Source organism: Notothenia rossii (assembly GCF_949606895.1).
Source record: "Notothenia rossii genome assembly, chromosome: 6".
Lineage (NCBI taxonomy): Eukaryota > Metazoa > Chordata > Actinopteri > Perciformes > Nototheniidae > Notothenia > Notothenia rossii.
Genome location: NC_136909.1, coordinates 79,368,419 through 79,394,153, shown reverse-complemented (window position 1 = coordinate 79,394,153; position 25,735 = coordinate 79,368,419). Strand labels below are relative to the sequence as shown.

Below are 25,735 nucleotides of genomic sequence, written 5' to 3'. Positions count from 1 at the left end.
AAATGACATGATCACAAACACACATAGCTATAGAAAATATCCAACTAATCCTCCTCAGTAATTGAGCAGAACATAAGTGCTGCTGTGTGGGTGAGCCATGAAAGGTTTTCATTATCTGTATCATTTTGTATCCTACAGAGGGTCTGAGGGTTACTAGAGATGAGTTTGGTTTGCCACAGGAAAGGGTTACATTTGAGTTTAAAAATGAGGTTTGTGTAGATTCAGAGACCTTTTTATATCACCAAGATAAGACGCACCTCATTGATTTCTTAGGGGGAAAATACAATTATTGTTGTGGGAGCAGTGGGCAAAAATTAGGGAAGAAAGTATTAAAGCCCTGAAATGATCATCTGATTCGGACCAAGCTATAAATACAACAAGCTTCATCAACACAACTCATTTTGGTTATTGTACATGAGAGATCATCTGCATTTTCCAAATTCAGCTATGCAGTTGTAACTGGTTTTGTGAGGGGGTCCCAGTGGGTGGGACTCTGTGCATACAAGTAATGTTAGTCATGTTAAAGCATTGCTACCATTACAGATGTTGCCACATTTAAATCCAAATGTGATGACAGATGTGCGCCCGATGCAGCAGATTAAATGGGTTTTTGGATGTTAAGCTCTTAATAAATAAAACTAAGGAGAATCTTTTCCAAACATCATACTTCAATTGTTGCACATTTGCTAAATTATACAGAAATACTTAATACAAGTCATGTTTAAGAAAAAAAAAAACATTTTTGACAAATGGAAGGTTTGATTCTTGTGAATCTAGGGTTTATATATTTTGTAAGTTCAAACCGCAGTGTTGCAGTACCAACATGTCAGATCTTACGCCGAACCAGTGTCCTACCTGCAAGAGGTCCAAAACAGTCAAACATTATATTTTTGAGACATAGGATGCTTTGAAGCTTCTACTTGATGCTAGATCTAAATGATCATTTCAGGTGTCTGTTAAAAACAGAGCATGATATTTATTGGCTTGATGAAGGTTTAGATTTAATTTTGACAACCACACTTTATGTTGTAACCTCCTGATGAGCATTTATTGCACTCACAGCCCTCCAGTCAAACAGCTTTTTCAGAAAAAGAGACACAACAGGCTCAGTTAGGATCACATACTATATGGCCAGAAGCTGAAGCACCAACGGCAGTGACCGTTATTCTAAATGCAAATGAGAACCGCTGCTTCTTCAGGAGAGCTGCTGTTGAAATGTGCTTATCAACAGTTTAACGAAAGAATACAATAATCTATTTGTTCCTGAGAGGTGACCCAGGTCCCCAGCTCCCAAATCAGCGATTGTGTTTTAATTGGCTATTTGGTCACACGGCCTCTGCTCCCTTATCACACCGAGAGTCATTCATCAAATGTTGATAAGGTGTCTCCTATAGCTGCATGGTGAATGACTGTGGGTCTGGATTTATCTATTTATTGTCCCTACCTTGTTGCTGATACAGCTAAAATAAATAGTCGACTGAGTAAAACAAAATTGACTGGTTTAATACTGCATTTGACTATGATATTTTTGTGTGGTTAAAAGAGGCATATATCACAGTGAGATCCCATTTCTGAACTTCTAATAGTTGTAATTGTCACAAATGCTTTTAATTAGATGATATCTTGATTATCTTGGAATAGTTACATAGTAAACAGACACATACACTTTTTCTAGTGTTACAACCAGGGCTGAGAAATAACAATCAACATTTCCTAAAGACTAAAATAATGTCTTGAATATTATTGTTTTGTCAAAACATATAAGGGTAGCAATAATATGTAAAACACAAAGTTAGCATTTCCACTGGATAAGATGGAACTTTGTAGATTTTGGCTTTTTTGTTTTAAAATGTCTTGATTAAAAGGTTATTGAAACAGTTGCAGACTCATTTTCTCCTGATCAATTAATCAACCTATTGTTTCAGGCCTATTGTCAACTGAATATTTTAACCTATAAATGCATTTAATGAATTTAGTATTTCCTTTACATCCTGCATTATATACTTTTGGAGAGTGTCTCTTTATTTTAGCAAACAAACTAAAAATGTACTGTACATTTACATCAGTATATTTGTACATTACCACCAGGTGTCAGCAGTCTACTTTTCATGATGTATTAATGTCCTGTTAGCTGTAAATACAGACAAAAGGTGAGCATGGATGGACCCTCAGTATTTTCAACCTACTATGGAATACAATTAGTAGAAAATATCAAGAATATCTTTGCATATAAATTAAAGTACTAGAGCTGCACCAAAACGTATTCCCTTCCAATTTATATCTGAACCATACCTCAAAAACATTTCCCTCTTCTTTCCAACACAGCTCTTCAAATACTTTTCTAGATGCCCGTTTTTTCTTGTTGAAGGAACACATTAATGGAAATGGAAAAGGGATGATTTGATCAATGCCCTATTTTTCTTTTGGAGCGAAAGAGGCGGAGGGAGATGCAGAGGAGAGGGAGGCGGTGCTAAGTGCCCTCCAGTCATCCTCCCTCTCTGTTCATTACTATGCTGCATTTGAACGGAGGCAGACAGAGGGGATAGACGAGAAACCGGTCAGAAATGACTTCACATAAATAAGAGGACTAAAACCAGGACTTTAAACCTCAGGATTCTTTTCGCACTGGATATTCCGTTTAATGATTCGTGTCGGATGAATATTTCCCCGTCAAGGTAGATTCCTCTTAATGAGACCTTTTGGCAGGAACGGTTATTTTTTCACAGCCTGCATCAAACCATACCTGTCTCAGGTCTCATGAAACAACAAAATGGGATTTATTTTCCTTCACATGAGGTAGCCAAGCCCAGCCGGTGACATCTGAAACAGCTGGGTCGTGTCGAGAAGATTGTGGATTAACGTTTTTTTTTTTTTCTTCCTCTTCTACCTCCCTGAATATATCCAAGGAAGAAACCCCACAGGGACCCTGTTTTCCAGCAGCCAAAATGAGATTCGATTTAATTGAATCAACTACATGAGTAGATTCAAAACAAACACGTATTCCTCCCAAGGAGCGCACAGTTTCTAAGCGGCGCCAGTGTCTGTGGAAAATATGGAAAGCGAGGTTTTCACCCCTTCGCTGGAGCAGTTTATGCTCACGCCTCTGGTCTGCTGGGTGAGCTAATTAAATATTAACATGTGTATTAAGCTCACTCATGACTAGCACTGTCCTGTGAAGGCATTCCTATTGATTATCTTTACACCTATATGCATTGTCTCATTTATTTCCAGGTGAAGACAGTCGGCCAGGCGACACTGACCGATGGCACCCAATTATCGGAATATATCGAATTAGTAGATGGGATTTACCTGAACGAGATAATGCTTGAGATGTAAGTAATTTAACACATATGCAGTACCATTTTGGTTAATGTATGTCCCCTGCACCACCATACTGTAACATGATTGGCCAAATGAGAGCATACATGAGGACCTTTGCTTTGCCCCCTAAAACCCACCATGCTAATAGATACTACAGCAATAAAAAAAGGCATATTTGATCATTAAAAATATAAATATATATGTAGTTTGTTTGCCCAATGTAAAGGGTCTTTGGGTGTTGACCAGAGACAACAATTGACACCCTTAGGGTTTTATTTGGGTGATCCCCACATTAATCATTTCTTCAAAAACTCCAGCCTCTAGTGTCCAGCACTTGAAATTGTCTGCTGGAGTGAATGTAGGCTACACACAAAGGGACCCTGTATTCAGGGCAAACATGGGTTACACAGTCAGAAATCTGTGCAGACAGTTATTGTCAGTATCCCTGGAAGCTGTGTTTGTTTTTGCTCATCTGTGGCTCATGGAGGCAGCAAGCAGCTCCACAACTTCCAGTAGCTCTGTTTTTTCAGTCACCCTAGACTGTCATCTGCAGCCTGTTGGAAGACACTCCGCCCCTGGATGCTACACAGCGCGCATATCCTGCTGTGCTGCAGATTTAAATAGAAATAGTAGCCTTAAGCAGACAAACATTGGATGCAGCGCAGAATCTGGATGCAGATGACACAGCAATGCACATCCTTCATAATGCAGCAGGCCTGCACAGATTCACATTTGTTTGTTTTTTATTCCAGTTAAAATAAGGGGGATGCTTTGGCAGATCGAAGAGAGAGAAGATCAGGCATTAGTAGCCTGTCTGAATCTGTCCGTATTTCCAGTCTCCTCCTAACATATAGCATGACAGCTTTCCATTCCTTTGTCTGGCTTAGGGCTGGTACTTCCCGCTTGCAGGGCAATTTTTCACATTTTCCGCTAATGCCACACTCCACACTGTCAGCATTTACTCCTCCTAGTTGCTGTCAAAGGAGCATTACAGCAAGCTTGTTCCCAGTGGAATTGATTCTCACCTCAGAGGAGATTATAGTGTGTTGCAGTTCTTTAAGGCAACTGTTTGTGTAATCTCGCTTCAGTATCTCTTCTAGGATTGGGAGTATTTTTCATAGGGGAAGCGTGTCTCTGTGTTTCTATATGTGCGGAGTGTACCTCAGCGTGAATTGTTTTTAGAAGGGTTAATCTCTTGCTTGGAGGAGTGCATGAGGAGCTGATTAACCTTGACTGCCCCTGTAATGTCTCTGTTTGGTGACCTCTTCCTCCTGCTCTGCCCTCTGCCACTGTCCTCGCTCTCCTACTGCTTGGTTTCATCACTTCGCTAAGCTGTTAGATTTCAACAACCTTTTTCTCCTCTCTGTAGCATGCTTGTATTTCCCTCCTCCTCCTCCAGGCTGTGTCTCAACTCCCAGAGGAATCCTCCTAAATAGAAAGGTGTTTAAGGAGGCCAGTGCAGGTTCATTTGGACAAGGGCGTCTTTTCTATTCCACACACATCCTACTAAACGATGAAAAAGTCAGCAGTATTTTTAGAGCATTTTCCCCTATGGGACAGTATATAGTGGAAAGCAACCGGAAGGATTTGAGGGGGAAGGGTTGGAAGCATGAGTGAGGCAGAAAATGATTTGACAAAATGGTTGAAAACATTAACAGAGAAGACAGGCATTGAGAGAGGAAAGGCTGGCATGAAGGAGCCACATTTGAACCCGGGTTTGCAGAGCCACATGACCACTGACAAAAAGATTTCTGTCTGGACTTTCTGTTGTGTTTTGAGTTCTGCTGCACAGAACAGCCAGCGCTGAGTGAAATTAACTGTGACTGGCTTAGTGATCGCCTGACAGGATGTCGGTGATTGCCACAGCTAGCTCTCTGTGTTTATATTTGCGTGTGTGCTTTTCTGTAGGCTACTGTGTCTGCGTGGGAGTGTGTGTATCTGGGGTTGTTTTTCCTCTGTGCGTTTTCTTTTGGACTGAGGCAGCTGTTGGTAGTCGTCCTGCCCGGCCACCCTCCCACACAAAAGGCCTACAGTGTTGGTCAGACGTTACTGTATGATGGTGACTCTGCTTTTTGTCTGCCTCTCACTTTACAAGCACCACGTGGTGGTCTCCAGTAAAATGACTGAACTACAATATACTTTTATTATGAGCGAAAATGTATGTTGTACACATCAAAACAGCTTTGGATGATGACAGTTATCAAAGACATTATGTTATATCTTTTGTATTAATTTTTAAAACGTCATAGCAAACTAATTCTGGTTGAAACATGCCACATGATCCAAAATATGTTCAAATGTGCGTGTTTAGTAATGCCTCTTTCTCTCAATCTTTTTCTGACACTCATTAAAAGTAGCTTAGAAACCACAGGTGAGTTGTTCCAGTCCTTTGAGGGAATGTATGTGATTATTAACAGGGAATGCATTCATTTGAATTCCTGGGCTCCCACATAAAAACAAATGTAGTGTTTTCCTCAGCCCCTCTGATCTGACAACTTAAAAATATTTAGTAGGGAGTTATTCGGCATTGAACTGCTTGTGATTCACCTCCGTTCAGTAGCTTCTGTTTACATTTGGGAAAAATAGTTAAGCACTGTTAACACTTTCATTAAAGAAAATGCAGCCAATTAAAACACTTCAGAGTGAATAATTACACTTCAAAGATACACATAGTCTTTATGAGATAAACGTCAGCGTGCAGTTATGTGTGCAAAAAACACATTCGAGTGATTTTACTTCAAAATATGTTTCTCTTACTTTCTCACAAACTTTGCAGACCTCTGGCTGAAGAAACATGAGCTTTGACCATTTTTACCGTTGCTTTCAGCTGTGGCACTATAAGCCAAAGTGTTGCTGTGTGAGTGTTTCTGTATGGCTTTAGTGCCGACATGGCAGACAGGCTGGCAGCAGTTGTCATCCGAACAGCATGGGAGAGCACAGACAGAGAAGAAGAAGAAGAGAGACCGCAGGATTATCTAACCGTTTGCCGACACCCAGATGGCACCCCCCCCCTCCCAACCCGCCCTGTTTTGACTGACATTACCTAGCCAATTAGATTGCCTCCTCAGTGCTGTCAAACCAATTAGTTTTCCCGCCCAGCAAGAGGGGAGCCAATTCAAGTTTTGTCAGAGTGACAACTGTCCGATTCAATTATCTGATTCCCTGCCAACCCTGTAGACTCATGCTGGCTCTTTGGCCTGTTTGGTGAACCAGTCAGTCTGTCCTCCACGGGCTGTTTGGACAGACTTAGATACACTTTTACCAGAGAAAAGGCGATTTGAAAGTGTCCTTGATTTTTACATAACCTTCATAGCCAGTCATTTTCTTTTTTGGGGATCATAACTTGCACTTTGTTGCGCTGTAAAGTTGTGTGACCCTGAAAATTAGCTAGTTTGAGCAAAGAAATTGAGAGTATAAAGAGTTAAAAAGTGCATAATGAAAAGAATGCTGTCAGGCATGTTGTACAGGTTAATGTTTCTGTTAGATTGAGCACTAAGACAGATCTGTGCATGTCTGTTCATCTGTATGAATGGCTGCACATATGAGAGAGTATTAAGAATGTCAAGGTAACTTTCCCTTCCAGTATTTTCATTTGCATGTTTTCTGCTAATAACATGCAGACGGGGTGCTTGCCAGTGGTTTTCTATCATGAAGTAAACCTATGAGTCAGTGAATATGGATCTTTTAATATTGAATGAGGATTTGAAAGTCTATTTTTCTTTCAAGGCCTGTTTACAGTTAATCCACGAGAAGCCTCACATACACAGGTCTTTGTCTGTCATCACTTCCTTTCATGACAGAATTGACTTTTCGACACATAATGCAGAATACACAAACACTCGCTGAAATCGACCAATGAGCTTTTAAGAAGAGTTTGGCTTTTCGGGGACGACACTGAATGACGTGTGTTGGTTTAAGCCCAGGACCCAGTTGGTCTTTTGTCGTAGACTATCAGATGCATCATGGTAATTGTTATACCAACACATGGAGGCTACTGTACACTGGCTCGTGGCTTTCTTTTTATGGCTTTCTTAATTTAGTAGAGTTAACGAACCATCTGCTAACGCTTTTCTATTATAACAGGCACATTTATAAAAGGCCACATTTTAAAGAAACGTACGAGTCAGCCCTCTTCCTTTTTTAATGAATGTAATCTTGCATCAAGTGAGGGGAAAACATTTTAAGACCTTTAGGCATTCAGTATCTTTCATTAACATATTGTTATGTAGTCTTTTTAACCAATCTGTAATCAAACATAAGACGTGATTTATCCTAGTTAATTACATTTATGAAAGATTGGACTCGAGCTGCAACGAAAATGAATGTGCTGCCATATTGTTAGGTAAAACAATGAATCCTTTCAGTCTTTTATTATGGTTCTTGCTTTTCAAATGAAACAATGTTCCCCTTTTCTTTGTCATGGACACAACATATCTTTTGATGTTGGACTATTGTTTGGACAAAAATAAGACATTTAAAGACATTTCCTCTGATTCTAGAAAAATCATGGGCGTTTTTTTTTACTGGTTTTTGCCCTTCAAAGACTCAAGGCTGCCAAGTCTTTTTTCCTTCTCATCTTTGTGTCTCCCTTTCTGTCCATGCCTCAGCTCTCCTACTCTCTCTCCCTCCTGTGTTTTCTTTGAGCCGCATGTTGGAGCCTTTGTTGCTGTCTCTAGGGCGAGTTACAGCAGACATAGTTGGGATTCCTGCTGGACTAGAGGAAAGAGGCAGGCAGAGCTGCTGCTGGGCTGTCAGTCTGTTCGCTTCTCCTACTGCTGCTACCTGGACTGAGGGGTCTGCAGCCCTCCTCCTCATCAAAGTGTAGAAACACACATTAATCTGGCATCTCTCATAATCATCTCTGTGTCATGCCAGCCTCATAGGCGCATGAGGATGGATATCAAGTCAGACAGGAAACAGCAGCTGTGACCTTGAGAAGACAAAACATTTAACAAGGCTGTGTTAATGTGAGGCACTCAAAATCCCACTACCAAGGACACGTTAAAGACCATTTAAGGATTTTAGATTCTGTTAGCTTTCCTCTTAGTTTCTATGCCCTAGCAAATCACACTCAAACTGACTTAGTGATCGACATTTAAAGGAACATCCCCAGGATTAGTTGAGATTTCTGCGCTGCACCATTTTCCAGCATGTGTCGAGCAATAGATATTGAAATTGGACCGGTGATCTTGTTAGAGACAGGTGTATATTTAGTGTTCCCCATTTCCCTGCTTTATATTTAATTCAATTAGCTGCTGTTTGCTGTTAATGCAAACTCGATACTTCCTCCATCTGCTTCATGTTTCAGGTCCTTCAGTGGCTCAGAGGGCATAATCCCTTCTGTTCCCTCCAAGACTTTTGCAGTAAAGCATCTGCAGGAAGTTTTGAGTTTCATTAACAGAAGCTTAACATTGAGAATTAACAGCACTGTAAAATTAATCCGTGACCAAGTACAACATTTCTGTTATAAAAAGAGGAAGTTATTCAGTGACTCTGAATGTTGTACTAAAGGAATTGTTTGGTGTACTCTGTAAGCCATTATGAAACACACAATTTGTCTGTTATTTGAGACATTGAATCGCATCAATGATTTATGGACTCAGAGCTTGTGCAAAGTAATGCATCAGATCACATCCAGTTTGACAGGAATGGGTTTAGCAGCTATGGATACAATGCTAGATGAGAGGAATGGGAAGAGGCCCTGTGGAAACAGAAAACAAAGACAGGAGAGAAACAAGTCAAGAAAAGCCAAGACAAGGAAATAGGGTGAAGAGAACCACATACCAATGGTCAGATCCTCACTGCCTGGGCTGTTTGTATGCTATGGCTCTCATGGGAAAAGGGTGGAGGATGCAGAGAACAGGATGTAGAAATCTTGTACATTAGCAAAATACTAAGAAAATATCTGCCATGCTAACGGCTAATGAGTGATATTTTGTTAACTAGGAGAACCCTGTGTACCCTGTGTATTACAAAAAGAATATTTTGTATGTGGTATCCTTATATATTATGCATTATTGCCCTAATTCTGAAGTAAATCAATGGTGCCATCGTAACATATGCTTTATGGAGGTCCTTTTTCCCCCCCGCTAATTTGAGATTCATTCAGTTAACAAAATTCCTGGTTAGCCGGCCTGTTTGTGCCTACTGTAGCTTGCATTTGGAAAGGCGTGTGTTAGCAAGGACTCCAGTGTAACAAGCTTTGTTTGTAACAAGGTTAAGGCTGAATTCCAATTATTGAAACTGGTGTGTAAACATTCAAACAAAATTATCTTGCTTAGAATAAGGTTGTAATCTGAGTTACTCTTAATTTGATTTACTGAGCCATTACTCTCCTGCCATGTGGATGTTGTGCATGCGCAACTATGTATGTGCATGCATAGTTGAGGTATTCTGACAATTTGAACCCACAAACCTGTGAATTCTTTCAATATGATAAATCACGTCCCAGTAATTCTTTATTTTGGCTTGTCAGCTAATGTGGAAACTTGACAAACAAAACAATCTTTGTTAAATGTATCTTTGCTTTGACAGTTTTTTATTGTTGTGTGTGTGGATGTAACCGAACAGACCGACATAATTATCCTAACCTGAACTGCTGACCTTTATCACTGCTGCTAATAAGCTCATCCCCCCAGATTCCTCTTACTGTAGGTATTTAGCTTCCTGTTTGTGTGTGTTTGTCACCTCACCTCACACAGAGTCAAAAACACACACTCCCCCGCTGTGTTTGGACAGTACAGCTCATAAGCTCTCCCCAACACGTGGCCAAATGTTGCCAGCATTTTTGTTCTTTTGTGTGTGTGCGCATTTGTGTGAGTGTGTGTGTGTGCCTGGCTGCCCATGCTGACTGTAATTTAGCCTGTCATATATAGGTTAACAACACTCTCTAACCTACCCAGCCAATCAAAGCCAGGAGATGAGAGGAGAAAGCCCGGTGGCCCTAGGCACTCCATGGCGATCGACAGCAGTGACTGCTTATTGACTGTCCGTCTGGCTCACTTGCTCACTTTCTGTCTGGCTTGCTGGCTGTTCAGTCTATGGCTAATCCATTTGTCTATTTAAAGTCTTAAGTTTACTGTATCAGCAGGAACATGGAGGCAGGCAATAAGGGGGATTTTGACCCCTGATGGCGCTCTAAATCCCTGTATTTATTCGCCTGCGGATCCACAGGAGGGGTCGGACTGTCGCGTGCTTGCATGTGTGGCATCAGTTGGAGAAATGAGCGGTGGTGTGTGTAGTGGAACCGACACGCTCATGTTATTGTGGCAGCCATGTTCTTGGCTTAGTCTCATGGTGAAGGAATGTGTGAATGAGCATCCCTTTCCTTTTAGATTTTAGTATTTCAGTCTCTTTCTCTCACACACACACACACACACACACACACACACACACACACACACACACACACACACACACACACACACACCGCATTTACGACACCACCCTCCTCGCCCTGACAGGATTACAGCCTCCTCTGTGCTTTTTAATTAACGGGTTAAATAGACCCCCTACTATGGACCACGAAAGGGGCTGAGTGTGTGTCGAGGGGGGAGATGGCGGGTCACATGACTGTTCATTTAGACCAGTATTAAAAAGAACCCTGTGTCCTCCTGATTAGCACGATGATGTGTGTGGGTGTGTATATCAGGGTGGAGGCTGATCAACAGACTAATTAACACATCCACACTGCAGCCGTTTGATTTAAGAGACGGGCCCCTTTTTGGGTGCATGATATCATTATTATTATTATTATATTATATCAGAGTTTTATCTAGGAGTAAGATACTTAGGCACCAAATACATACATGTTTGGTGATAACGTGAATAGATAAAACACTGATTCAGCAGATGCTTGCTTATTTCTAGAAACGGGGCAGTAGCATGTTGAAGTGATTAGGAAGAGTCATTCAACCAGAAGTCCCCTGTGACTGCAAGCATCCACCCAGCCGAATGTCTTTGAGGAAGATAAAGAACCCTTCACCTTTTGACCTCCTCACTCAGAACAGAACAAGATGCATAATAAAAGGAAGTCCTGATTTATATACTGTCTTCATGGTATTTCACGATTAAGCTTTATGGAGCTGCTAGCCCGAGTAAACCAGCTATTCTGGAGTGCAAGAGCGCAGATGCAGACATGCACACATATGCATGACTACACATGTGCTACACACTGCATGCATGCATACATTCACAAGTCTCCTCCCCCCTACTTGGAGCATGTTGACCCTCATATATAGGTCATAGGATGTACATGCTTTGAAGTCTGAAGCACATCAGGAAAAAAAAGCTGCTATTTTATAATGTTGGTGTGAAGCTCGACAAATGTCAAGAACATGAGTTATGTTGTTTTTCCAGACAGTCACACAGGAAATGTAACATGAATTAGTTATTACAGGGTTTTTAGGGAGGGTGGATGGGATTTTGCTACTTATCCCTCATGAGCTTGTTTTAAGGTAAACAGATGTTGACATTGACTGTGCAAATCAGTTCCACATCCATGTGCCTAAAATATATAATGTCTAAACAGTCAAATGCAGCTACACATTTTTTTAAAATTCAAATACAAACACGTTATTTAACTTGATATCTGACAAAGTATAATTGTCAATTATGCTGAACTACAAATTTGATAGGATCCCAGAGCCACAGATATTTGAAGCATGCAGAGTATGACAACAAGTGTCCACTATTTAAAGTGTCTCCTTATTACTTGGTGAAACGTTATCAGCTCTAGGGTTGCTGCTTTGTCACCACCTCTCTTCAGGGAAGTAGGAATGCCCCTCAGGGGGATCAGAAGATATCACATTAACGCCCCAGGTCTCACTTTGGATAAGTCTTTTTAACCTGTTAAGCCTGGTGCCCCCTACGGCAACATCTTGCAAGAAACAGCGTCTGAGGGCTTCTTAACATTTAACAAACTATGAATGTGTCATACCCACTTAACGGGAAGAAACTCCGCTACCTGACGATATGAACTATTTTTACCGAAACAAAACACAAGTCTAACGCCGAGCCTCTGAATTAGCACTAAGCGAAAGAGGGCTGACGCACTTGGCACATAACTCATAAAAGAGACAGAATGACAGACACACAAATTGCCTGAAATGTATCTCTTGGATCAGTTACCTAAACCAATTATATCGTGTGTTCCTGTGTTTTAAAAGAGGTTTGAGATGGAATGAGGTTTGAGTTTGAGTCATTGCCATAGATATGCAAATGGTAGTTTGGATTGTTGTAGATGGCAGTGACTGGGGAGATGGTACTGTGTGAATTTGTGGAATGTCTACAAGGCTCCCTAAAACATGTTGACACCCGTGATATCATCAGCTGTCGTGCATGCTCCTTTTAATGTCCCTTGGGCAACAAACAGTCAGATAAAATTACAGGCTTTATATTCAAATAAGATACTTCTTCTTTTTCATTTAGAAATATGAAATCGGGAACATTGTTAAAGGTCAGAGAATAACTGAAATACATGCTCCCTTAACCATGCTAATGAAAGCCTACTCGGTAGTTTGAAGTAGCCTACAGAGGATTTCTTGAAGAATTTCGTCTCCATTTGTAGCATTAAAATGTTAATGTGTTTTAAAGATGTTTCAATTGGATTCAACAAACCGAAGAATTAGATTTTAAACGCTTGAGAAACATTGGTGCCACTAGAGTTAAAGGACGGCGTTTCTATTTTGCTCTGCATTGAGTGTATCTGCTTCCTTTAACACGGTTATGGCACTGACCTTACTTAGACAAGGGTCCATTGTTGCTTTGCTGCTAATGATTTTAGCCAAACACACGATCGTTCTGTCACATAAAGCAACATGGTGTCAAATTGAAACAAAGTGGTTTCACACAAGCCTGTGACCGACATTACTTTTAAAATATGTCCGTCTCCATCCACAGCTGACATGCATCTTTACTACAAACAGATCTAACAAGCAAATGCTATTTTCCCACAGAAATCCCACGGCCACGGTGCAGAGGACCAACAAGAAGGTGAACAATGACCCGACATTGCGCATCCAGAACCTTTCTATTCTCATCAGGCAGATTAAAGACTACTATCAGGTAAGATTTCCTTCTGCTGAACAATCTGCAAAGTCAGATATCACATGTTCTTCTTTGTGCTTGATCAAAAGTGAAGGTTGAAAGCTGTTCTTTGCACAATTGCTGGTTAAAATCATGATGAATAACTTGCATAAACATGTGAAAGCGTGGCTTTAGCTGAAGTTTAGCTTTAAGTGAAGTCAAACCCTTGGTTCGTATGTATGATGCCTGAGCTGTGGTGGCTTTACCCCTCAGGTTACAGTGGAAAAAGCTTTGAGTTGCACACAGAACTATATTTGCCGATGTGTGTGTCTGTGAGTGATGTGGTATTATGACACCCATCCAGATGCCTGAGAGGGCCTATTAAATATACAGACAGCAGGAATGTGACACACATGACAACACTTTTCTCTTATTCAAAAAGTATCTTGTGCAGCAAATTCCCCCTTCAATTTACAACCTGATCTAGTCTTAGTCAGTCCGAGGTGTCTCAGAAATAGACCAAAACTACGAAAAACAATCTCACAGCATAACCTTAATGCTTACAAGACAGATGTAGAAGCCTATAGCAGAGAGATGTGAAGGTGATAGAACTCAACTGTAGTGAAGTCTTATCTCATGTTCTGTCTGTGTTTACTGCATTGCATGCTATCGGCTTATCTGGCCCTGAAACATGCTCTCACCACAATTTATCTTTACCTTTGTGTGGGGGACTAAACATGGAGGGAAGATCCAAAATGGGCTCTTTGATAACTCAGAAAGTGAGCCCCACAGTCCTCCCATGCTGCACTTTAATGCATATTTAGTGACTTATGGAGAGCTGTAAGTGCACGTGGGAGTTATGCTGCTAGTGAGGAAAATATTGTGCTGTAATCCTCTTGTACTCTAGAGCATCACTGTACCACATTTCCAGTGTGCAGATATGGTTGATTTGCCTGTCAAACAATGTTGACAAGAGTATTAAGCCCATATCCAAGGCTAGATGCCAATAGTTGGTTTAATCCAAATGCACGATCCATCATAGGACTATATCTAGATGTAATATGCGAGGTCTAAGCATGACCTGAAATTCTGATAAACTGGCTAAAACAAAGCCTGGTAAGGGTCTTTACATTGTGCAAATTAATGTCATCTCCAAGACGAGTGAATTATTGTAGCATTGTATTATCGATGTTGGGTCTTTTGAAATGTAAGGTGAAAGATTAACAATATGTGGTGGTTTCTGCTGGTGTTCTACCAAACACAAGTATTTCAACACAGATCAAAACAAATATGGCATTGCAACTAAATGTCAAATTACCATGCCGCGTTCACACCGCAATACTTTTCCCACTTTAGTTCCGATATAGTTCCGAAATGTGGCGTTCACACCAAAAAGAGCCGGAACTCAAATTAGTTCATAACCTTTTTTACCCCCTTTTCCGTCCCTGCTAGAGAGCAGGTACTTTCGTGGGAGAAAAAGGTTCCTATGTCTGATTGGCTGGGCGGAATGCAAACCACGCCCCGTAAAACTCCCAAAAAGTGTTGTGAAGCCGCCATTTTATTATCCTCGCATTAGCATTAGCCAAGCGCAGAAACGCAGAGAGAGACTAACTTATGGCAACAGAAAAGAAAACATGGTGGAGATGAGGAGGTGTCTGCGTTCTGGCGATTTACTCGGAAGGCTTCAGTAGAAGCTGCTGGGAGTCCCAGCAGCTTCTACTGAAGCCAGTCCCCAACTCCGGGGACTTGCGGCTGGGGACTTTAATTTTTTTATTTAACCTTTATTTAACCAGATAAAAAGCATTGAGATAAAATCTCATTTGCAATGCTGACCTGGCCAAGAAGGCAGCAACGTTACACATAACACAAACATATAAAATACAGAGAACATAACTAAGAAAACAAAAGACGAAAAAGCAGTCACTACATTGTGCACATTAGGACAGTAAGAGAGGTACACTACTTATTACTGCAAGAGCAGCTGGTGGTAAGGACTTCAGACTACTTCAATTTAAAACATGCTATTGAGACAAGTGCCATCAGTTTGAGGCGTGATTGAAGGTCATTCCAAGACCAAGGACCATGATAAAAAAGACTCCTTTTCCCAGCCTCAGTCCGCACAGCAGGTTACTGGAAATGTATCCAGGCACTGGATCTGAGGTTGTAAGAGTCACAAACTGGAGCAAATCTGGCACATATGTAGAGTGGAAGCTTTCCTAAAATGGCTTTATACATTAATAAAAACCAATGCTGCATACTAAGTGAGGACCATCCAGTTAGGCTATACAGTTTGCAATGATGAGTCCTATAGGGTGCATTTGATATATAACGCAGTGCAGCATGGTAGAGTGGGTCAAGTTTGGCCAAAACAGTGGGACAGGCAAATCTATAAATGGTGTCACCGTAGTCCAGCTGGGACAGGAATAAGCCAGAGACCAACCTTTTACGGGATGAAGTTGAAAAACAACATTTAAGTTTGTAAAGGAAGCCAAGAGTGAATTTCAATTTATTTGATAGAACTTCAATATGGTATTTGAAGTTCAGATTACTGTCCAACCAAAAGCCAAGATATTTGTAGGTATCGACAAACTCAACATCAAGTATCGACAAACTCAACATCAAGGGTGTCAATGGAGAGGCAAGAGGACGCTGACTTGGGAGCAAATAGCATTGCTTTGCTTTTCTTAATGTTCAAAAGCAGTTTAGAATCAAGAAGTGCTTGCTGCAGCGTGATAAAATCAGATTTTAAATTGGAAACGGCCATATCCAGAGAAGGAGCACATGAGTATACAATAGTGTCATCAGCACACATATGATAGGTAGAAAATTGCATCTGGTTACAAATATTGTTTACATATAATAAAAAGAGCAAAGGCCCCAAAATAGAGCCCTGTGGAACTCTTTTCTCCAAGGTGACAGGGTCAGAGACAGTGCTACCCAACCTGACGCATTGAGTACGGTCGGTTAGATAACTCTGAAACCAGCAAATGGCATTATGACCGAAACGAGACATCAACATAACATTAGACAGAATGTGGTGATCTACAGTGTCAAATGCTTTGGCTAGGTCAATAAACAATGCAAAATAAACAGATTTTTGTAATCCAAAGCAGCCTTAATATCGTTTAAGACTTTCAGACTTCGGGTGGCAGTATACGCCGTGAAGTTGTTTGCGGCCTGCCAGTAAACCCAAAGCAGAAGCAGCAGCAGAAGAAGAAGAAGTGACGTCAGCGGCTTCATTAGCCTAATCCAGCGCCATATAGAGAGATTCTATTATATGGCTCTGGCCTGATCCTTCCCCAGGAACTTATTCCGGTGTGAACGCGATCTGTACTTAGTTCATGAGAACTAAAGAGTCCTCATGAACTAAGTTCTCATGAACCTTTGTGGGAAAAGTACTGCGGTGTGAACGCGCCTATTAACAAGTAAAGCTCTTCGGCTTTACTTGAAATGTTTACTTCTTGCCTTTTTCTAGTTTAAATCTGGTGTCAGACAGTATTGCTTGAATGCACAGTGTCAGTTCTTCACTGTGTGTAATGGTTAATCCAGTTATGAAAACTGTAAGCTTTGCAAATTTAAACAATCCAGACAGACAATGATTCATTACCCTGCTGCAACAGTGTCTCAACTGTGTTAATGATAAGCAGGAATCGAGCGTGACCCAGCTTGCTGTTGCGACAGTGCAATGCGGAATGTTATCACAGCAAAGCAGCTGCATTTACTGACACAAAGATATCCCACACACAGATTTCACTTTTTGACCCATATTCTCAGGGGCTGTGGCTGTCTGATGACCCATAATAACAGAGTTTGACATTACTCATTAGGAAATAGAGAAGTTGTGAATTTTAAAGGCCTACTTGGAACCGGATGAACACATTTTCATGTCATATGATATTGCTTGAAGAAGCCTAGCGTTTTTATGACTGTTAATAAATCTGCTGTATCTATATATTTTACATTTTGCCCCAGAAGTCAAGTGAAGAGTGCCATGTGTTGGTTAATTGTTCTATTAGATCTGATTTGCCTTGGTCCACTCATCAGATTATTTAAACAATCATTCTTTTGTATAGACTTTATCCTTCAAAGCCTTCAAAAGCCCCTCTAGGCCGCCTCAAATGGCTAGCAGAATTATCGTTCTTAGACTCGGTGATTTGAGCGATTGGCTTCAGGGGTCAAGGATGACGAGATGATGGGGAAAGGTTAAGGACATTAACTGGGACCATCTTTGTGACAGGACCGTCTGGATCCTGCAGGTTTATGCAATGATACCCATCTTGGTTGTTAACTCAAAATATGAAATTCTATGCATTCTTAGTCATTGTGTTGCCGTGAAGTTAAAGTCTCAATAGCTCTGAAAAAATGTCATGTCAAAAGAATGTGAGTAAACAGGTGTAGTTTTTTAAAACACAAGTTAAGGGCAGTATTTATTTGTTTTGCGGACATTTAACCCATACTGTGTATTTTAGTTTTTTTAAGTTTCGGGGGAATTTGTCAGCAAACAATGAATCTCTTGTTCGTCTATGGTGTTTTTGTTCATCTGTGTGTCGCAGCATTGCTCTGTTGACCTTCTGGTCACACAGTTGTTTCGCCACTGGTGTTTGCGGGCTCAGACCAGAGATCAGCTACAGGTTAAACCCCCCATAGATCAGTGCTGTGTTTGCTGTGTGCCTGTCAAAAGACAAAGGACAGACTGTATCTTAATATGGTTCTTAGGAAAAAATGACTTGCCTGTTTTGAAGTGTGCCATGCCAAATAGTTTGAGGTTGAATGACATAAACCGTCATGAGACCGTATTGATTGTTTGCCCTTCTAATCATATGGGTTCTTTAAGAATTTCCCTTTAATCTCCCACTATCTTTGATTTACAAGTAGTAGACTATCGGTGATGAGATTTAGAGTTGTGGTTATTTTACAACTACAATAAATGCTGCTTTTAATCAAATCCAAGCGAAACCACTATCTAAAATTAGTAATGATCAGAGGAAGGCTTTAAGGTTCAAGTAAAGATCAAGTGTGCGTGACCAGGACATGTCAACTGTCATCTTATTTTTGTTCGTATGCGCTAGAGACCAAAAGGAAGGCTATCTAGCAGACCTTCATTCATTTGTGTGGTCTTGTTTTGTCATAAATTGTAACTATTTTGACGCTGGCACCTTTTTTAGTTTTAGTCCTTGTTTGTAAAGTTTGAACAACGACTTTAACATTAAAGTGACATTTAGCAGCGCTTAACTTTATGAAAACACACGTAACAGCACTAAAATGTGTCTAAACACTTATTTATGGACCACATGGTACCTACTCGCACACAGTTGCTACTCTAGTCAAAAGGAGCCAATTCCTATTTAGGTAATGTGGAGGAGAAGTGACTTTGATATATGGTTTTGCTGTGGTCTCCCTTTCCTGTGGTTGTTTTGTGGCTTAATGGTATCAGATTTCCACAGCCATATGGATGAAGACGGAACCATTCAGGTCTTAGACTAATGGACTTTGCAGATTTTCAATTTACTGTACTACTCAGCACTTTGAAGAAGGACTCAGAGTAAGTGGAAGCCTTGTATGGTTGGTTGCTTCCTGTGATTCAATACATTGATCTCACTTGGGACTCTTCAATTAAATTACACCCAGGTTAGTAACCACTCTCTAGGTAAGGCTATGACTGTATATCAACCGAGCAAATGGTCATTTTGTTATTTCATTGGAGCATAAAAAGAACATTTAATTAGGTATCTCAAGTTGAATTCACTCCTATATAGTCAATTTCCATAACTGAAGAATCCATACTGGTGTGTTGACTCTTCTATAAAAGCTATATATTTCAGAGTGTCTGGCAAGTCAGCAAGGGCTCAAATTCAATAAAAAGGTTGCTCTCCTCCCAAAGGTTCCTTTGGTGTTAAAAGATGAGTAATTCATTAACCTTCTTGAACCTCCTAGAGGCAGACCGTTGTTTCCTGGGACCTTCTTTTGTCCCTTTCCTCCCCCATCCCTCATCTTAACCATTTTTCCACTCAGTCTCTCTTCCCCTTGACTTCTGTACAAGATGTAACCCTATAGTTGGTGTTTCCACATGGGAAACCCATTGAGATTGACTTTGTGCAGAGATTGTGAAATGTGAATTGTCGCAACACAAGATCTTCAATAATAATGGTTTTCATTTCATAGCTCTCTAGGGCTGGTCGTGAGTGGATCTCAGCGTTCATGTTATAGTGTGTCTGCGATCAACGTCTCTGTTATTGTTCTGGTGCAGTAGATTGTGTAGGAGGAGGTCAATCTCTAGACAGGCTTCAGACTTATATTTCAGAATCTGCTGAACAGATCAAGGCCGAACTGCTGTAAGCATGTATGTGCTTGTCTGTATGAGCGTGCGTTTTTAATGCTGCATAGAAACACACATGATGACATGTAGTAACAACGGAAATGTTCATGTTGGCAATTATGCTTTTCTTTTTCTTGAGTCCGCCTTTAAATGTTCTGTTCTCTTGGTCATTTCGGCACAGGAGAGTACACTGAGGGTTTCATTTCTCTGGTGGTCAGTCCAAATATATACTGGGCCTCCTTTTAATTTAGTGGCTTTGGTTTGGCATTCTCTAGCGGGATGTAACATGGATCTTCAGCAGCTGAACGCAATTCTTTCTTCTTTTCCTGGCTTTTCTTAAAGCTTGCTTAGTGAATCCCTTTATCCTGGTTTATGACATTTGGGCTTAGAGAGCATCCGCTGAAATTCAATGTAAATACTACGGAATCAAATTTATGAGATGGTGCTACTTTTAGTTGATTTGCAGTTTTATTGGAAAATATGCTCCAGTAGAGGTTTTCCAATGATTATGCTGTTGTATTGTTAAAAGCAAAATGTTCTCTGCTGCTCCTCCCACACTTCTAAGTAACAGCTTTAGAAGTCCATTTTGGAAATAAGAGCATTTCTGTTCTCTGTTTGCCACTGCTTTGACTTGGGGTATGTCTAAAGGCAGGGAGCTCTGTTTTCACTGTTTAAAGGGTGACAGAGGGCACCATTCATGCTGAGCAGGCCTGGCCCCAAAGCTTTGCAAGGTTATTTGACAACACTCTGGGAATAGGTAATGTAAAATAGGTTATCATGCACTCTAGAGTATTCTAAAGATTATGTTTAGACCATCCTGAGAATATTTTTGTTAAATGTTCTTTCCAGTTTTCAGCGTATCCAACTGGTGCCTGGCTTGGGGTTTAAACGTTTGGCTTTTTCTTTCTTGACCTCAAGCCTCACAAAGATGCTCTGTTACTGGGCCCGAGGGAAGCTGAAACACAAACACAGATGCAGTACACACTCTTAGCCTCTCTCTCACTTAGATTCATACATGCACAAGGGTCAGCTGCAACATACTGTTAGCTATAAATGGTTGTTTTTGGTTTTGTCTTCATAAATATTGGATACAAGATTGTTCCATGGTTGTTGTTGTTATGGCAGCTTAAGCCTGAAGGCAGCTTTTATTTGTATATCCTTCAACTAGATCTCAGTCAAAAAATACAAACATATGTTTTGTTTATGTGCGTTATTGAAGTCTGGATTTCCCTATTGTTGACTTGACTCATTGTCTTGCTGCTTATTTTAGCATCAGTAAAGGGCAAATCAGTTTATTAGGGCATGTGCTCGTAGCTGCAGGCTGAATGTGTTGTCATGCAGACTCGCATGCTAGCTAGTCTAAATATCCTGTTGATGATGGTGTAGCAACTAGCATACTAGCTAGGTTTTTAGACAATCACATGAGTAGCAGGCAGTTAAACAACGTAAGGTAATATAACTAAGTTAGATGGCGAAGTTAGATGGCTCAAACTATAAAATTAGTTTAACTTAATCTCTTGTTCTGTCCCTTAAACCATATTTGTTTTTGTTTGAAGCTGTTAATAGTGTGAATGGTAGCAATGCAGGATTAGTTAGCAAAAATTGTAACATCCACACATTTTCATGAGGATAGGAATATTCATAATGCAGTGCTACTTAGGGTTCATATCGATTACTCATGAAGTTAAGGAGATTCCAAACAATAAACTTAGATTAGTTAATCCTGATTTAAGAGGCTAAAATTGATTTATTAAAATCAAACATTTTTCTACTTTAATCATTTTCTGCACAGTCATACCTTGTACTTTTTCCTTATTCTAAACAACAAGGGAAGTATTATAGTAAAAGTGTCATTAATGCCACAGGTTAGCCGCTTTACTGTAGACAAAAACATGACTTATTCTGAGACATATTTGCCCACAGTCATACCCACTGTTTTTTTGATCTCAAGAGGCCTTCATGTCGATGGTGTTCCAGTTTACACCCAGAACCACTCAGCAGTCACATCATATAATCACAGCCTCAAGTAGGAACTGAGCATTGGCTTACCGAAATAACACAGTGTACAAACATTTCTGCAAGCGCTACTTTGTGTGTTTGTTCGTGTGCCTGTGAGATAAAGTGGAGGGGAATTTGCCCCAGTTATGATGTAGAGTTGGTTCCTACCGTATATGCTGAAAGGGAGCTATTTTTAGGCGCCACCTCAGCTGCTGTATTAAGGGGAAGCCAGAAGCAGGGTTCTTCTTTTCCATCACCTCACTAGAGCATGTGTCTGCAGGTGCCACTGCTCTGTGGGCAAACATGAATCAAATCCAGCTTTTAAAATAATTTCTTAAGTGTGTTTGTACTGTATATTCTTATAAGAAACACTGTTTTATTGTTACATCCAGGTTGTATCAAGAAAACCCATTTGCTGTAAATCGTCATTAGCTAAAACCAATACACAATTGTTAAGTGCAACAAAGTCATTAAGTTAATTCAACTTAGTTAAAAACTGTAGATTAGAATTGAAAGAACAATCAGTAAAACAATCAAACTTAATTTAAAGAGGCCTCAAGGAGAGTCATAATGGCACTGACTTGAATTGAACTGAATGACATGTGTGTGTGGTTGTGTGAACTTTTGCAGTGTGAAGCAGAGCCCTGGGGTTATGGGGTGGTTGGCGGGGGTTTTGGGGTCAGGCTTCCCCAGCCCACCTGCCTCCACCTTTGAGAGGAGCAGCAGGATCAACCCGTCCGCTCGCAAAGCCTCAGGGGCATGTTGTAAAAAGCACTCTAGCTGATAGATAAGAGCGGAGAACAAAAGAAACGGGGATCTAATGGCTCGTTTCTCCAGATGTAAGAGATGATGCGTCCATCTGGCAGACTGTGGACCCCAAACTGCTGCTCTTGTCAGGAGAGGCTACTGTTGAGCCAAGGGCAACTGTTGCATTTTATTGCTGGGTTAAATCTAACTAATGATGAGTTAAACAATCACATTTACATTTTACATTTTTATTGAATGTATTGTCAAAGTAAACATAAATGAATGAACACTTTTGTTTTATCCATATTCGACTAGGTTATTAAACGGTAATTACTTTCTCAGTCAAGGAGATTTAGCCTCATTCTCATTTAATCGTTTTTATTTTATCCTCGTTGATTAAACATTTTACTTTCTTTTTGCTTGTCATCCCTCTGAAGATCATATTGGTTTGAGTCGAAACAAGAGGAAGAGAAGTATCAAATAATTCCTTCTACCCACATTTTGAATTATAAAAAGGTTTTTACATCTAAAATAAAACGGTATTAAAACTCAAACATCCAGGAAGCCATTAGAGAGGGATGTTGAGCTGCAGTACGCAAACCCCTTTTGTGTTCATGTGGGGTTGTTACAGTGCTGAACAGCAGGAAAAGCTCCTGCATTGATTCAGTTCGAGGGGATGTAGTGAGATCTAGTGTTAAGTGGTTTCTTTGTGTATGGATGTGTGTGTGTGTGTCTGTGTGTGAGCGATGTGAGTGAAAGAGGAAGCGTGCTCCTTCCTATTGTTGGTGGTAATAACCTTTTCAAGTTCATAATCTCTGCAGCTTTTCAGCGGGAGAGAAGTCTGCAGTGCTGTGTGTGTGTGTGTCTCACTAGCATGGGGCGAATAAACCCATCTCCTCGTTTCTATGGCAACATACCATGTCTGTAGAATGGGTGTGATTCAGGCTTTCAGGGGTTCAGTAAGCATTTCTACACACACACACACTTTCACACACTGGCAGCACAATTAGTTCCCTGTTATAGCTGTGCCGGTAGCGGAACTTGTGGATTGATGGGAAGGTGTGTGTGTGTGTGTGTGTGTGTGTGTGTGTGTGTGTGTGTGTGTGTGTGTGTGTGTGTGTGTGTGTGTGTGTGTGTGTGTGTGTGTGTGTGTGTGTGTGTGTGTGTGTGTGTGTGTGTGTGTGTGTGTGTGTGTGTGTGTGTGTGTGTGTGTGTGTGTGTGTGTGTGTGTGTGTGTGTGTGTGTGTGTGTGTGTGTGTGTGTGTGTGTGTGTGTGTGTGTGTGGCGCCTTTCCACTGACATCATTTTAACACAAATGTACACACCTCCCTACCTACTAAAAGCACATGCACAATGTATATTAGTGCAGCTCTTGCCAACTATTGCATTGTCAGATGTGTGTGTGAGAATGAACATCTTCCAGGCTACTGATGGATCAGCAGAATTGTATCTCTGTTCTCAGCAGACGTCCATTCAGCCCAAATCTAGCATAAGACAATAGAGCAGTCTTCAAATCCCAAAATCCTTTATGTCTTCTTGTATATCTGCCTCTTTAGCATCTCTTGCATATAATGTTTGCTTAGGTTTTAACTCGCCATGTCTAAGATTCTTCCAAATGAACTTCCTGGACATAACAGGGTGGATAAAGCAGATAAATATGGCCGTTGGAGTATATGAGTGTAACAGACCTACAGATTGTATAAAGACTGAATTGCTCTGCTCATCTACACATAAAGGCACATGCCCAACACCAAGTCCAATACACACCAAAACATATATTGAATGAGCAAATCCCGTTTGTGTTTGACAAGCTCCCCTTTAAGCAACTCTTAGTCTGGCTGTAATGTCTCTGTGGGATGGAATATGAACCAGTGTTGAGAAGCTGTAAGTCCTACAGGAATCAATAATACAGCAATATAGTGTCAGGATAGGGGGATGGGGGGGAAGGAAAGATGATGAGAAGGGGAGAAAGGGAGGAGGCAGCTCAGCCCTGCGTGCCTGGAGTGAGAAGTGTTCGAATCAATGCTCTTTCTCTCTGTCTTTCTTATCCATTATCACTCACTCCCTCTCTGTGTGAATATTGTATCTTTTTGAACATTTAAATGGCCGCCTCTTCCCCCTTGCCCATGTGTGAATTGGATATGATTTAGATTGTGAATATTGGAGAGTGACATTGTGACTGAGCCAAGGTCGTTCCTGTTGTCACGGCTACAGTAAAGCTTTCCTTTTCAAAGCTGTGTTTGTGTGTGTGTGTGTGTGTGTGTGCACATGCATGCCTGTCAGTATATAGCGCATCGCCATGACATGTTCAGTGTGTGGTGGCTGGTCCCCCTCCTTCAGTGTCCATCATGTTTTATTTATGAGAGCTAAGCCTTCACCAGCTAATCCAGGAGGCCTAATGCTATACTGTAGTTTATTAGCCTGCAGCTAATCCTCAAAGCACGTTATTAACCACACATTGCAAAAAGACTGTCTTTTTTATACACATGCACTACTTGACTGTTATCAACAGGATACAAATCAGGTGGGCTGGAGTTGCATGCCTTCATTGGCAGATATTATTTGGGCAAGGTTTAATCGACAAGCTATTTAATATCTTGGGATTTATTTTTTCCTCCAGCTACTAAAGCAGTCAGAACATTACCTCGAACATCTCCTCCATGACTTCCTGTTTGTGTTTTTATTATGTTCTGTTGCCTATTAGCATTTTCTTTCTTTTTTTAACAAATTGTACGGTGTCCTTGGGTGTCATGAAAGGCGCCTAAAAATAAAATGTATTATTATTATTATTACAGTTTGTATTTTAATTTCCCTCTCCATATGGTATCAAATATAGACGATGCGCTGCAAACGGCTTTATTCAGAGATAAGGCGGTGATGGTGCCCTGCAGGAAAGACACAATGATATTAGCTCTATTAACTCTAACTCTAGTCTGCATTAGTACTGTAGTGCTACAATCTGGTTTGTGTATATTATACAATCAGATACAGATACAAAATGAGAGATAAAACATCAAAAGCCAGTGATGCTCTGGGCTTTTTTTTCAGAAAGCTCCAACCTAACACCAGGGCAGATCAGAGGAATGCAATGACTAACGATCAGTTCAATGGACCCTTGTGAAGGAAAGGGATGTGTTACTGAATGGGCATAGTGTTGCGCTAAGCTCATGACTCTGCACAATACAGATCATTGCTTTGAAATCTCTTAAACTGATACCTGAAGTTAAGCTATTTGGAATTCCTAGCAATGTTAACATGGTGTAATGAACTTGGTGTCAATGATTGGGTTATAGGAAAAGAGGAAAAGATTTACAGTCTCTAAAATGT

General features: G+C 40.6%; 1 protein-coding gene across 8 annotated transcripts in view; it reads left to right on the top strand.

Annotated features, from left to right (window-relative positions):
• The first annotated feature begins 2,502 nt into the window (after positions 1-2,502).
• The window catches only part of ccdc88ab (coiled-coil domain containing 88Ab), a 76,468-nt gene continuing 53,235 nt past the window's right edge, over positions 2,503-25,735 (top strand). For all 8 annotated transcript variants that reach the window (XR_013809394.1, XM_079687998.1, XM_079687996.1 and 5 more), the window contains exons 1-3: positions 2,503-3,115; positions 3,232-3,332; positions 13,278-13,386. Coding sequence is in view for 7 of the 8 variants with exons in the window: in XM_079687998.1 (XP_079544124.1) it covers positions 3,053-3,115; positions 3,232-3,332; positions 13,278-13,386 (273 nt within the window). In the remaining variant the exon portion in view is untranslated. The remainder of the gene's footprint in view (positions 3,116-3,231; positions 3,333-13,277; positions 13,387-25,735) is intronic.